The sequence below is a fragment of the Jaculus jaculus genome, chromosome 1 (genome assembly GCF_020740685.1).
Source record: "Jaculus jaculus isolate mJacJac1 chromosome 1, mJacJac1.mat.Y.cur, whole genome shotgun sequence".
Classification (NCBI taxonomy): Eukaryota; Metazoa; Chordata; class Mammalia; order Rodentia; family Dipodidae; genus Jaculus; species Jaculus jaculus.
This window is the reverse complement of record NC_059102.1, coordinates 301,004,210-301,020,060: the sequence shown is the minus strand read 5'-3', so window position 1 is coordinate 301,020,060 and position 15,851 is coordinate 301,004,210. Positions and strand designations below refer to the sequence as shown.

Sequence of the window (15,851 nt, the reverse complement as noted above, 5' to 3'; positions counted from 1 at the left end):
GGATGCCTTGGAATACACATCTTTCAGAAGCATCCCTGGAAATTCCACTAGAATGCTCTGAGACTCATTATATTTACAAAATAAAATAATTGCAACATAAATATTCAAAGTAGAATCACACCTATTTTGAGCATGGTTCATTTGTTTAGTGACTGCTAACCTATGACATGGAAATCTCTTCTTTCTACCATATTTAAAACATTTTGCATCTGACAAGACTACAGAGAAATGGATTAAACTGCATCTATTTTCTCTATTATACTTCGAATGACATTTCTTTGTTAAAATAAATAAATAAATAAAAGGGATACCTTATATTTGGGTAAGATTCCATAGAATTCTGGGTCCAGGGAAGGATTAAATTCCATGAAGATACAGGAGATCTCAGACTCATAGATCCTAACTTTTGGGTTCTTATCCATTATAGCTAAAAATCTGAAAAAAATGAACTCTTAGAATGGTAAATTATGAATTCTGATGTTTATTTTAGGCAGAATTAGGAACCAAGGGGAAGGTTAGCTGAAACACTCAAATCACAAGGGAACTCTCCCCTTTGACCAGCTAGAAGAAAGGTATAGAAGAAATGGAGAGACTCTCCCTCACAGAGAAAGCACAGGGGGGAAACCCTGCAGAGGAGGCACATACACACTGGAAGCAAAGAAAGAAAGCCCAAGCCAAGAAACAAGAAACAGGATACTGAAGGACTCACGCTTAAAGAAAGACCACCCAGGTAGTAAACCAGAAAAGCGCCCAGAGACAAAACGCATGTAGAAACCAAGCAGGAAAAAAATGTCCGAACATGTCAGAAACCCTTCCCACCTTTTATGCAGGCTGGAAAGGGGAGGAGCTTACAAAAGCAAGGACCAGGAGAGTCAGATGCCAAGGGACAAAAAAAATTACATATATGTGCCAAGCCCAATTACGGCTTAATCATCCAATTAGGATGAGCCTTGTCATCAAACTCAGATACTTAAGGAAGAGAACTTACTGGTTGGTGGAGTCAAGAGATTGACTAGGGGAGGAGCCAGTTTACTTTGGCTAAACTGAGGAGGGAGCAGGAAGTGCTGTTGCTGATGAATGGCTCAAGGTCATCTCCAAAAAGATCAGGTCAGAGGAGACTGCAGTCCTGCCAGGGCAGGCAAGGTGGCATCCATGTTCTCCTTGAATCTTTATCCCTGGCTGACAGCCGTTTACAAAGCTACTTTCTCCTCTTTCCCCTTCTTCAACTATGCATATTTGTGTCCCCTATATAATTATACATACACACACATATATGATTTTATTTGAATATCATCACAAACCAGTAAGTTGAGAAACAGTACTTTATTATCTGTATTCTATGTATACATAACATTGATAAAAAAAAAAAAATAGCTCAAAAGAGTAACTGACATAAAAGGCAGAAAGAAGTTCTCGTGGGTTTAACTATAATGTGACTTCCTCCTTGAAGCCTCTGCACACCCTGCCAAAGAGAAGAAAACATTGTCCATCTTACAGTGTCCTTATAAAAATTAAAAATAACAAATACTAGAGATTCAGCAGTTTCTAGTACATAATTAAGTGAAAGAGAGATTTAAATTTATTTAGTACAAATTTTAACTTTTGAAATATTCTCCATCTTTGTAAACTATCACCACCTAGCTCTATGAGAGGGGAAAATGTACTAGTCTGCTTCTGAGTGTATAGATAAACGTCTGGATCATTTGACATTTTTTCTGTTTGTTTTACAAACAAGGCTGGGAAGAAAGATTATAATGACTGTGCATTGTCTCCCATTGGGCCACCACTGACTGGTGAATCAATTTCTAAAAGCCTTCATTGTAAGGTAAAGGAAGGAAGGAGAGAAGGATGAAAACAACACTATTATTTTTCAGTGTTTTCAAGGGCATGTTGTATCTAGGAGACAATTGACTACAGTTTAAAACACCAAAATGGACATTCTAGACATTTGCTATTGTAACGGTGTCATCCTTTCTCACTTATTACACATAAAGATTTAGAACTTTCCATGGGATGGGGGAAGAAATTCTGACAGAAAGGAAGGCTGTCAGATAAGGGAGCTCCTTGTGGTCCAAGGCACAAATGCTAGTCCAGGTAGGCAAGCAGTAGGATTTAGTAGTTGTGCCAAGGCAAATGTGCCAGATACTCAGTCATTGTTGATACCATAGTTCATGCCCTTTAAATCTAGAAATGACTTCCCTGTCCCCAGCACATCTCTGATGTCTGCTGCCCACTGCAAACTGATAGTGCAGACTCAGTGTTGAGGATGTGGGAGGTGCCCCTCTCACTTCCTGGGAACCCTTGGCCATTCTCACATCACTGTGTTTTCCTCTTTTGGTTTATTTTCTTTTCCTTCTGTTTGACAAGGTAATTCTAGTTTCACACCGAACTTTAAGGTCCCTCAGTGTAGGCTCCCATTTATCTCTAGCATCTCCTTGCTGCATAATCTTTTCTTCTGTTTTTCCCAGAACGTGGAATCTGCCGGAAAGCAAAGAGCCCACAGGACTGAGGGACCCTCAATGAGACATTTGTCACAAAATAAGTGTTTATTAAAAAAATAAATAAAGCACTAGCCGTGTGTGTAGGCAGAGCCTTTAATCCCAGCACTTAGGAGACAGAGATAGGAGGATCACCAAGTGTTTGAGGTCACTCTGAGACTTAATAGTGAATTCCTGGTCCGTCTGGACTAGAATGAAATCTTACCTTGAATAAAAAAAAAGGGAACTATGGGCAGGTACAGGTGAACTTTTTATGATTATCCTTATCTATTCTCTACTGTATCATGAGAGTATACTGCTATATTGGCTTTAAAATAGGAAAATTAATGTTTGTAACTTTGAAAGTCACAGTCTTTCAAGAAGCTGATTTACTAGGGAGATTTGTTTTTAACATAATGTGACAATTCTTTGTCTGGAAATGAGTTTTTCTAAATTGTATTTGAAAGTGTTTTCCTTCTGAAGTACAAAGATATCCATCATTTCCCCTATTATTTTGCCTCATAAATTCCTTTTACACAGGCTGACTGAACAATGCTTTGCTTTTCTTTGTTTTAGTACTATCATAATTATGAATTAGTCAGGTCAAAGTAAATGAAGTTGATTTTCCTTCCATAGCTGCACAGGCTAGTTTTGCAAAGAGCCTTTAACCTTACATGAAATCCCTGGCAGCTCCCCAGCTCTCAATAGACTTGCTCAGTCACATAAAATCTTGCCGAATTTTACTGTTTTCCAGAATTCATCCTAAAAGGACTAATTATTATTTAAGTAAAAACATAATGATTTAAAGCGAGAGAGAAGCAGAAAGAAAAAGGGTTGTTACCCTCTGTGATTTCCCACTGCTGGGTGTCACGCCCCCTCCTGGCCCCTAGTAGGCATTGCTGTGCCTGCCCTGCCCTCTTGAAGGTTCAGAAGAGTGTATAGCTCTAGTGACCCTGGCTGCAAATCAGTCTCGGACAGATGTAAGGTATGACAGGCCTTGTTAGTCTTCTTTCAGCATGGGACCCTTTAGTACAAGCATCAAGGCTCTCAGCGCTACGGGAGAGCACATGGGAGAATCTTGCCAGGAGGGGAAGGGGAGCCCAAATCAAAGGGTTAGGGTTCAAAGCCCATACAAACGAGGCTGTGTGTTTTATTTAGGGACTCATACAGTACACATGTAGCCATGAGGCAGCTGTCACAAAGCTGGCCAGTGGCAAAACTCGGTGGCCTGATTTGTTCAGCAGCCCATTTTGTCAATTAACTATTTCTGATAAACAGTAATTAAGGAATTTTGTGTTAAATCCTGACATTAGCCAGCTGGTTTGTCTTGTGACTTCTAACAGGAAATTTAACCAAGAGGCATCCTTCATAAAGCCTGTGACCATCCTAAGAACCCTTATTGCTTCCCTTCCTGCACCTCCCCCTTTGCCTTCCTTTTCTGACTTTTTCCTTCCTTCTTTCGTTTCTCCTTTTTCTATGTTTCCTTCCTTTATTTTCTTATTTTAAATGAATTTTAAAATATCCCAACTTGGATAATTTTTTTAACTGTTTTTTTGTTTTTGTTTTTTTTTAAGTTAGGGTCTCTCTCTAGCCCAAGGTGGCCTGGAATTCACTGTGTAGTCTCAGAGTAGTTTCAAAATCACAGAGGTCATTCTATCTTTGCCTCTTGAGTGCTGGGATTAGAGATTTGCATCACCATGCCCGGGTTAAAACTTTATTAGATATAGTATATTACATTATTTACTTAGGAGAGAGAGAGAAATTAATAGAATTGAGTGTGGACATGATAGGATCACCTGCTACTAGAAAGAAACCACTTTGTGAATCTGGCTTTACACAAGTACTCAAGAATTGAAACCAGGCCACCAGATTTTGCAAGCAAGTACCTTAAACCACTGAGACATCTTCCCACATCTCATTTTTGTTAATGAGTCTTTTCCTTTCAGAAAGTTCAAACAAACCCTTAGCACCTCCTGGTGTACAACCAACACAGCTGAGGAGTTGCTTGTTCATAATATAAGCTAAGAGTAATTGTTGTAATAACATGCTAATATGTAATACAATAGCAAATATAGAAAAGTTGTCAATAGAAATGAAGGAAGACGATATAAGCAGGATATACAGTGAAGGATATAAAATTCTTCCATTCTTATTCTCTATAGATTTTCAAATATAACATATATGATTGTGATTTGCCAGTGCATTTCACAAAATTAGAAAGTCAATTTCGCCTCTCATCAGGAGCTAGACAGTACTTGACTCTTTTAGCCTCATTATTTTCCTCCCCATTCACTTCCCTCTTGTATCTTGTGTACCCATAAGATTTAGTCCTGAAAATTGAAATGACCTTCAAGGTAGGATCAATGGCTAGCAGTTCTATCAGTGGCATTCCCATGACCTTCACAAGACTAGCACAACGCTGGGCTCACCAGCAGTTTGACAGCAGAGTAGAAGAGGGACTAGTTGGAAAGAAAAAGGGGTTCAGTGAAAGGGGGATGGGGAGGGAGGACAAGAGAGCGTAGCAACAGGAGACTTTGATCAAAATATATTATAGGGCCGGGGAAATGGCTTAGCAGCTCAGATGCTTGTCTGGAAAGCCTAACGACCCATGTTATACTCTTCACATCCCACATAAGCCAGATGCGCAAGGTGACACAAATGTGCAAGGTTGCACATTTGCCAAGATGGCACACTCATTTGGAGTTTGTTTATAGTGGTTGGAGGCCCTGGCATGCCAATTCTCTCTCTCTCTCCCTCACTTGCTCTTATTCTCTCTCTCTTGCATAAAAAAAAGACCAGTCTGTTGGGCTTACCTAAAAAACAAATACATTATAAATATGTGTGAAAATCGTTACTAAAAAAAACTCCACAATGCATGAGCCATATACCTCAACAAGGAGGGGCCAAGGGGAGGGAGTAGGTCAGGGATGAGACTAATAATGCTACCAAACTGACTGTATTTGCTGAATACAAAAGTAATTAATAAAAAATAATAATTAATTAATTAATTTAAAAATCATGAGATGGATATTTTCAATTTCACTACCATGAATTTATTCTATAGATACATGTGCAGCTATGGAAAGATTTTATACATGCTTTGTTTTATCAAAGGGAATGAAAATAACAGAAATGCCTCTCCAAGTGGCTTTGGTTAAATAAGTTAAGGCAAGTTCATGCAGTGCAATACTATGTACTTGATAGAATGTAACATCCCAGGAATCATAAAATAAAATAAACAAAACTCCATGAAACATTGTAGCACAAAACAAAGTCATCCAGAAAATTACCAACAGAATAACTCAAATAAAAAATAAAGTTGTAGTTTTCTACAAACAGTATGAGGAAATAACATATAAACATATATGTTAATATAGAATATCAATGTATAGTACAGAAATAAATTAGGTATAGGAAGGAAGAAACTCTGATGTTGTTGAACAGGAGTAGAAGAAAATCTCTATGCCCTTCCATGCCTCTTTTATTCATTTTGTTATTTATTTTATAGAGAGCAAGAGAGAAAAAGACAGAGAGGCAGAGGAAGAGAATTGGCCCAGGGCCTCAGCCACTGAAATCGAACTCTAGATAGTTGTACCACCTAGTGGGCATGTGCAACCTTGAGCTTGCCTCACCTTTGTGCATCTGGCTTACATGGGATCTGGAAAGTTGAACATGCATCCTTAGGCTTTGCAGGGAAGTGCCTTAACCACTAAGAAATCTCTCCAGCATCATTTTATGCCTTTAAAAAATATTTTATTTATTTGAGAGAGTGGCCTCCAGCCACTGAAAATGAACTCCAGACACATGTGGCATCTTATGTGTCTGGCTTACATGGGTCCTGGGGAATTGAAACTGGGTCCTTAGGCTTTGTAGGCAACTGTATTAACTACTAAAGCTATCTGTCCAGCCCTATGCCTTTTTTATTTTGTTCTGCACACATTAGATTATCTTATAATAAAATTAAATCACAGGCTGGAGAGATGTCTTAGTGGTTAAGGCACTTGCTTGCGAAGCCTAGGGACTCAGGCTTGATTCTGTAGGTCCCACCTTAGCCAGTTGCATAAGGTGGCACATGCATCTGTAGCTCGTTTGCAGTGGCTAGAGGCCCTAATGTACCCATGTTTTCTCTCTCTTTCCTTTTCTCTGTTTCTAATAAATTAAAAAAAAATAAGTCTCATAAAATACAAAGAATAACAAGAAAAATGAACTCTTAAAAAGATTTGAAAATAAAGAGGCTGGAGAGATGGCTTAGGAGTTAAGGCATTTGCCTGTAAAGCCAAAGGATCCTAGTTCAACTCTCTAGGACCCACATAAGCCAGATGCATAAGGAGGCGCATGCATCTGGAATTTGTTTGCAATGGCTGGAGATCCTGGAGTGCCCTCTCTCTCTCTCTCTCTCTCTCTCTCTCTCTCACTCTGTCTCTCAAATGAATAAATAAATAAATTATATTTAATTTTTTTTAAAGTTTTGAACATAAATATAATTTTTATTTATTTATTTCCCTTTTACTTTTATAATTCATCATGGAATTTGGGAGCCTATCAGAAGGCCAAAAGGACAGCATTTATAAGAGCTGTAAAAGGGCATAAGTGAAGGTGACCCAATCAATTCAGAAGATTCAGGAATGATTGGGCTGTAAGAACCAAAGCTGTGCGCTTTCTCAGGTGGAGTCATGGATATTCCCCATCTTTCTCTGAATGATCCTGAGCACTTGGAGGGTAGCACTGGGCTGATGTCTTTACAGACCCTCTTGTGTACTGGGGAATCTGGTTAATAGTAAGCCAGGTTTGTACACATTTGATCTGAATTGAATGGCTAACTGATTAGGGTGGGGATTTTAGTGAATGAAGTACTATGAGAAGGAATAAAATTGTCATGCACCTGTCTTCCAAGGGAACAGCTTATTGGAGTTTGCTCTTCCTACTGTCTGAAGTCAGCAAAGAAATATGAAGCACTGATGTTTCTGATGATAATGACCTCTACTTAATTAAGAGTTCCAATGGACTCTGCTTTAAAACAATAACTTCTTGTTAGCAGAACTTTTGTTTGTTGTTCTGTTAATGAGGCTACCATTCAGAAAAATAACTCACTTTTTTCAGTGAGCTGAACACTTCTGATGCTTTCCTATATTTCTTCTAATAGTCCTCTCCTTTTTGCAGCCTCTCCATTGTATTTTTAAATTTTTATTTATTTATTCGAAAGAGAGAGAAAGCAGATAAAGAGAGAATGGATGCATGAGGGCCTTTAACCCTGCAAGCGAACCCAAGACACATGCATCACCTTGTGCATGTGCTTACATTGGTCCTGGAGAAACAAACCTGGGTTGTTTGGATTTGCTGACAAGCATCTTAACTGCTAAGTCATCTTTCCAACCTATGATAATCCTTTTTTAATTGCAATTATTACTTAAGACAAGTTATGTTCTTTAATGATACATATTACAATATTGAGTGTTAAATATCACGTTCTGTGGTGATTTATCCTATTTATTTCCCTTTTAGGGAGGCTGTAAAACATGCTTAGCTTTTAGTAGTATAACTCAATAATTGACCCTAAAGTCTAATTGGTATAAAACATTAATACATGTTTATCCAATCTGACTACTGAATGTATATTCAATGCTTTCTACAATATATAATGTTCAATTATTGGAAGTGATGCCCTGTTTAAAGCTTATGTCTCATTGTGTATTCTTTTTCATCCTATTGCACTGAATTCTGATTGTCTAGGATTGAAATATGAGAAATGAAGTCTGCAGATGAATACGTTCTTAGTAGATTCTGGAGGGATCCCGTTTTTCATTCTGAAACCTCCTATAGTACTTTCTCATTTTAGACACTATATCTTTTGACATTTGAAAATATAAATATTAAGAGTTAAAAGCTCATTAAAATGAGATTATTATTTATTGAAGAGTAAAGCACTGTTCAAATTTGCATCTGGAAATGGCCTTTGGGAATGACAGTCACTGGTGTTTCAACATGACATTGTTTGTATTCCCACCAACTTAATATGATATCACTTTAAGTTCTAGTGATTTGACATTAGTCTTATTTTTTCCAGAGTGTATTTTTTTTTTTTTTTTTTCCTGCTAGAATGAGCTAACTAGTACCAACAAGACTTTCAAAGAGTGCAGTTTGGCCTCTGGTCCTAGTTTGGGCATACACATCTTACAAACTAGGACTTCTGCAAGCCATTGTTTGAGTCCATGTTTTATTTACTTTATTTATTTATTTATTTACATATGACAAAGAGAAAGAGGCAGATGGAGAGAAAGAGTGAAAATGGGTATGCCAGGGCCTCTGGCCACTGCAAGGGAACTCCAGACCCCTGTGCCACCTTGTGCATCTGGCTTTACGTGGGTACTGCATAACTAAGCCTGGGCTCTTTGGCTTTTCAGGCAAGCACCTTAACTGCTAAGCCATCCCTGCAGCCCCATATTTAATTATTATAACCCAATACCTGAGGCTGAATATTTTATGAAGAGATGTATTTGCCTTATGATGCTAGTGGCCAGAGGTCCTCAACAGCACAGTACTGCATCACAGCATAAGCAGTTGGCATCATAGCAAGAGCCACATTCAAGAGGAAGAGAGCAAATGGGGAGATAAGAATGCAGAGATGCAGGAATCAGGCTTTTCATTGTCACGGGACCAGTCAGAGTCCCAGAGAACTAGAGTAACCTTTACGGACTTGGGATTACCAAACTACATTCTCCTATACCCTGTATATTTTAAAGTTTCTTTGACATTTTTCACTATCACACTGGGAACCAAGCCTCCACAACATGAATCTGTGGATGACACACTGAAACTAAACCCAAACCATTGCAGACATTTTTAGTTAAATAATTTTTCGTACTGTATTTGTTAGCCTTTAAAAATCACACACCATGCTAGTTGGGTCTTCTGGTTAACACTTGTAATTCCAGCCTTTGGGAGGTGAGTCAGGAGAAATGTAGTGAATCTGAGGCCAATCCGGGCTACATAGTGAATTCTGCACAACCTTACACTATGGTATGAATCCCTGTCTAATAAATAAATAAATAAATAAATAGATAAATAAATAAATAAATATAAAAAAGCCCAGTGCTTCTTATTCAACACAGCTATGTCATAATTTCTCATAAATTACTTAAAATTTCATAACAAATGGAATCAGTATTCTACCTAAGAATAAAACAAGCATATTATGTTATTGCAAACCATACTTTCAGCGTTCTGAAAAGTTTGATAAAGGGAGAGGATGAAGATAAGAACAAGTTCCATCTTTTGAGAATTTCTGCCTTGGCAGCACCCAGCAGAGATAGTGGTTTACACAGGAAATCCAGGTCCTTGTGGGGGGGAGGGGGTTGTTACAGTGAGGCTCTAACCTCCAAAGAATGAAGTTGGACTGGCAGGATAGGTGTAGCCCCTTCTTTCACAGTCCTAATGTCTCTGTCATTTGTCTTGTCTGTCTTCCTCTTCAGAGCATTGTGTGTACCGGCCAGCGTCAGTGGCACCCAGACCCCTCCCTGGTCCACTGCATCCAGTCATGTGAGGTAAGGCCTCCTCTTTCCCAAGCCAGACAAAGAGCTGGTCAGCTGCAATCACTGAGTCCCCCTAATTCAAGACCCTGACTTCTCTCCTAACCCTACTATTTACTAATCTTCTTAAAGGTACTTTGATTCGCTATCCCGAATTTATAGAAATTAAGGTTTCCAAATTTTGTTTGGTTTTAGGGAACTCTTCAGGATTCAACTTTAAATGGTTTTATAAAAACTAACATAAAAAAGCAAGTCAAGGGTTGGGGATAGAGCTTAGTAAAATACTTGCCTGCTAGCATTGGGACCTGGGTTTGATCACCAGAATCCAATGGGGAAAAGAAGCTGGGTATGGTGGCATGATCTTGTTATTCCAGCACTGAGGAGACGGAGACAGGCAGATCACTAGGCTGGCCAGTCAGTCTAGCCTACTTGGTGGGTTTCAGTCTGATGAAAGAGTCCGTCTCTTAAAAAAAAAAAAAAGGTAGAGAAAGGAAGAGGGGAGGATACTTAATAGGTTGATATTGTATATATGTAATTACAATGATTGTAAGGGGGAGGTAATATGATGGAGAATGGAATTTCAAATGGGAAAGTGTGGGGGTGGGGAGGGAGGGAATTACTATGGGATATATTTTATAATCATGGAAAATGTTAATAAATATTAAAAAAAAAATGAAAAACAAAAACAAAAACAAAAAAAAAAGTCAGTACCTGAGGAGCAATATTGAAGGTTGTCCTCTGGCTTCTACACACACACATATACATGTACACCTGCACCTGCACACACATGTGCACATATGCAGAATTATTTATGGTTTGGGAATTCTGTAACTTGGCCTTATTCAAGCTCAGTCATATGAGGTTTTTGCCATCAACAGCCTTGTTGGGTCAGCACAGTGTCTAAAAATATTCATTTTTTACTTGTCAGTGTTTAAAATTGATATTTTTTGATTTGCTTTGTTTGCTGTGGGTTGGCTGGTTATAGGTTTTATTTTGATTTTTGTTCTTGGAGATTACCCAGGCTGTCCTCAAACTCTTTGGCAATTCTCCTGTCTCAGCTTCTCAAATGTCAGAATTACAAGCATAAGCCACTACACCTGCCTTAATATTGAGATGTTTATATGAACTTCATATGCATACATATTATTGTTACACACATACCCCAAACAAAACATCATTTGTGCAAAGATATTTCTCTTGTAAACAACAGTGTCTGGTAATCACGACCACAGTCAGCTGGATCTGAAAAGCAGCTACAACTCCAGAAGAGTCAGTCCCTCACTCTAGTAAGCATGGACTCTACCCTCCCTATTGCCACTCACTTGGAGAATCCCTCCTTTACATTAATGGCTGCATTACACAGGCATCTCTGACATCTTCTATGCAGAACTATACTCCACCAGTAAGTGACCTGAACTATCTCAAGAAATTCTACCTTTCTTTTGCCCCAATGGATCCCCCATAATGGCAGACTTTAGGTGATGTGATTTCCTTAGCCTTACAAAGAAGTGTCTGGAGTGAGGCAGAGCATTGCAGAAAGAGCCAGGAATCCTGTCATAGACTTGTTGCCCATTTAAACCCTCGCTTACCAGGAAAAGCCAGTGACCAGTACATATAGTCTAGATGTAGTCAAAGCAGGTTTATCCATCCAACCCCTTTCCTGGAAGTAAATAAGTCACTTCAAAGGAACACCCAGATACCTCTGCCTCCTCCCAGTGTGCTAGAGGGAGTGACTTTAGCTGCCATTGATTTCTCCTGCCCCTGCCACTCAGTTAAACACAACTGCTCCACATACACGATAATCCTCTCAATTCTTCTGAATTTCTGGGTCTCTTGTTTTAATTCTAGGAAACCAGGATCCACATGAGGCCCAAGCAGGGGAAAGGGTGGGGTTTGAGGGAAAAGGGAAAACTGGGTGGGGAGAGGATACCCATAAAATAGCATTCGCAGAACCCGTCGGGACTCCTGCTAGCATGGAGTGTGCTTTGTTGCAGTGTGGGCCAACAAAACAGCTCGTCTTCTGCCATCATTAGAAAAACAGATGGCAGTGGGGTGGGGTGGGGCGGGAGTGAATCATGCACTGGGCAAGGAGTAGGTGGGGGGAAAGGAGGCCAGCAAAGGAGGGAGATAAACAGACAGAAGACTCAGGGAGCTGGGAAGAGATCAAAGGAATCCTGAGAATCCCCTTCTGCTGCTTTTTTGCATGACCACAAATGGGAGGGTGGATTCAGGGCTTGGAGCTAGCTGCAGTGTCTTCCAGAAGGTTACAATACAGAGCCTCCCCCTCTTGTCCTGTCTCCTGCCCTGCCACCCAACATACCCTCTAGATCTACTACCCAGAGCTGCCTAGTGCTAAATTCCCTTTAAGAACATGACCAGAAACAAAAGTCCCTTCCACCCTGCTTGCCTCTCTTGACCCACTGCCGCCATGTGTTCCTGACCCTTGGCGCCCTGAAAGGCTTAATCCCTCCGCTCCAGTGTGTCTTGACCAGCATCTTCAGAATTAACTGAAAACTTGTTAAAATGCCCCAGATAGGCTGTCTCAGAAACTCTGTGCATGCCCAGCAGTCTGTGTTCTAACCAGCAAGTCCTCCAGATGGCTCTGAAGGCCGTTGCTGAGAAAAACCAGCCCCCTCAGCACCCACAGGGAAGGAGAGAGAATAGGACAGGGAAAGGAAAGAGGAGTGGTGAATATGCAGTGAAGGAATGCAGGCAGGAAGGTAAGGATGGGTACCAAAAGAGAGGGGGTGAAGCTGGAGTTTCTTGGGGAAATTCTTGATACTTGGCCTATTCTTGATATCTTATAGGAAAAAGTCAGCTAAACATGTTAGGGAGAACTGAAGAGCTTTCAAGCCAGAAAGAGGGGAAATAGACCTAAATGCAAGACAGGGAAGACAGGGTTGGCTAGGGTGAGAGAAAGTGACTCATAGAAATCTGAACTGAAATTGGGTATTTTGTGGCAGGGTTATCTAGAGAGAATTCCTTTTGTCTTCTCCAACACTGAATACAATTGGTAAAATTCTCCCTTTCTCCTTGTAAGAGTCCTGCCTCATTCAGTTCATTCTCTAGCAAGCTCAAGGTACAAGCCCACCACCTCACTGCTCCAGGCCCACGCTACATGCCATGCATCTGCTGTCTCCTTATTGTATTGTCTGTCCTGAACCCTAGAGCTTTGTGCTCCACTCCCACCATTCTGTGCTTCTTGTATTCTTTAAGAGGCACTTTGAGGATTGCCTCTACAAAGCACCTTGTTGAGATAATTCCATCTTCATATCATGATGTTTGCTCTCAGCAAGAACACAAGTTCACTATGCGTCTGCTATCCTATGTTGCTTATGTGGCCTCGGTGTGTTCCCAATGGTTATAATAAAGAACTTTTCTCCCTTGTCCTTCCTCCTACCTTATACCCTAGAATATCCTTTAGTATAATTTTCCAGAGCTTCCTAGTGCTATATTCCCTCTGAGAATGTGACAAGGAACCACTAACATGTCCTGCAACAGCCCACATGAAGATGCTCAGATCTCAGCTAAGAGGGTAGGAGGAGGAGTGAAGGAATGCATCTGTCATGATCTGCTGACCTAATGACCTGGAGACTGATTTTTCTAGTTGTATCTTGCATTTGACCTTCATGACCTAAAAACTCCTTGTATTTTCGGTCTCTTCTATAAGTTGCAAATGGGCTAGAAATGACAAGTTGGTTAGAGGAAAAGTTTTGAATCCAAACAAAGCTAGAATCAAATGCCTGGCTCAGCCAGTGGTGTCAAGCTCAGTGTCTTGGACCTGTCTTGATAAACACGATAACAAAGCTATGTAAAGGAGCTGTGGGGAGTGGTCAGTGTATATGAATCATTTAGTGTCACACGTGGCCCACAGTAGATTCTTATACCATGGTGTCACTGATTCTGAGATACTTCTTAGGGGCTCCATGAATGTTTTCTGAGATGCACAAAGCAAAGTGTAGGAACAGTGCTGCTCATGTGGTCTCAGTACAAGGTGGGGAAAGGGAAGGCAAAGAAGAAAAGGCAAAAAGGCTGTTTCCATTAAGATACACTGAGATCAATAAGCATTGATCACTTGGAGCCAGTCAGTCACGGTGTCCAGTTAGTTACTAGATCGTTCTATGAGTAACTCTGCTCATTTGTTCTTCCTCTTGTCCTCCTAGTTGAGGCTTTAACTTTCTACATCTGCACAGTTCTCCCTACCACTGAGAACTGTACCCAGCAGTTGCCTTCACCATTTCTACTGCTACTGCACCATTCTTTCTGTTGTGATTATTTTGCAGAAATGTAACTCAGGAACTTACCACCATTTGCATATTTACGTCTGGACTGGATTTGTAGGTAGCAAATAAGCCTTTGGCTTTGAGCCTTGTGTCTTTCATTCCCATGTGAGCACTCTTTACTTCAGATAGGAAAAGTCTACTTCCATAAAGTATCCTTGAAAGTATATTTTGTACTCTGGGTCCACTTCTGGGATTGGATATTCCTCCCACTTGCTGGATAACCCATAACAAATTATTTTGCCTATGTGTCTCACTACCCTTAACAGAGTTTAAATAGGGTTTATTAAAAGAGTTTGGGGACTGGAGAGAAGGCTTAGCAGTTAAGAAGCCTGTCTGCAGAGCTAGAGGACCCAGGTTTGATTCCCCAGTACCCATTTAAGCCAGACATACAAGGCAGTACATGTGTCTGGAGTTTGTTTACAGCTGTTGGAGTTCCTGACATGCACATTCTCTATATGCCTCTCTGTCATTCAAATAAATAAAAAACAAATATTTTTTTAAAAAGAGTTTTAATGTAATGTGTACATCATAAAGTTGTTGTGAGGATAAATGAAATACAACAGACAATGGACTAAACCTAATATTTTATACATAATACTGTACAACAAATATTGCTTATTTTTATTATCACCCATAGATGTGTTAGCATTTCCCCCATGTTATTTCATGTAACATATCTTTGTATATATTTAGTTGCATGTTTATCTAATCCAGTGATTCTCAACCAAGTTTTTATATCCCTATCCATCATCAGGAGACATTTGGTACTGTCTAAAGGCATCTTTAATTGTAAGCACTGGGAAAATGGAGGGAACTATTGGTAGCCAGTAGGGAAAAGCCTGAGTCACAGCTATACCTCCACACAGGACACCTCCCTGCAGCAAACACTCTCCTGCCTTAAATGTCAACAAAGTCACTGTCATGAAGCTCTGCACCAGGCTAGGTCACATGCTGATATATCTTCTCATTGGATGATTAACATCTCGCTGTTGACATCCACCATTCCTATCCTCCATCTCCAGATGATGTATATGTTAGCACTCTGGTCTCTTACCACCCTAGGAGATCTACTGATTTTTCTATATGCCTCATATACTGTGATTACCTACAAATTGAAAATATTCCCTTTTACATTGTTACATCTTAGCTACTCAATACAATGTCTGGGATATATGGTTAAAGAGGCATTTATTAATTGAAAGTATAATCTAATTTGTACCTTGTTTGTAAAATCATACCATACAAATATTCTGTGAAAACCATGTAGAAAAAGAAAGCATGTTCTGTTGAATACTTAAGAGATGGAGAGGGCAGAAGATAGGGATAGAGAGTGTATGTGTATGTGTGGATTTCTTCAATTTGCGAAGTGGTAATTGAAGTAAGTGTTCATTCAATCTATGAATTTTATGATATCAGATAATATAAATACATTTAAGGGCTGGAGGGTTGGCTTAGCAGTGAAGGCATTTCCCTACAAAGCCAAAGGACTCTGGTTTGATTCCCCAGGACCCAAGTTAGCCAGATGCACAAGGGAGCGCATGTGTCTAGAGTTTGTTTGTAGTGAC

The 15,851-nt window shown here is 39.8% G+C and overlaps 1 protein-coding gene across 2 annotated transcripts in view; it reads left to right on the top strand.

Annotated features, from left to right (window-relative positions):
- Positions 1 to 15,851, top strand: part of Pappa2 (pappalysin 2) — a 253,987-nt gene that overhangs the window by 198,645 nt on the left and 39,491 nt on the right. For both annotated transcript variants that reach the window (XM_045146446.1, XM_004658765.2), the window contains exon 21: positions 9,947 to 10,018. In XM_045146446.1, coding sequence (XP_045002381.1) covers positions 9,947 to 10,018 — 72 coding nt within the window. The remainder of the gene's footprint in view (positions 1 to 9,946; positions 10,019 to 15,851) is intronic.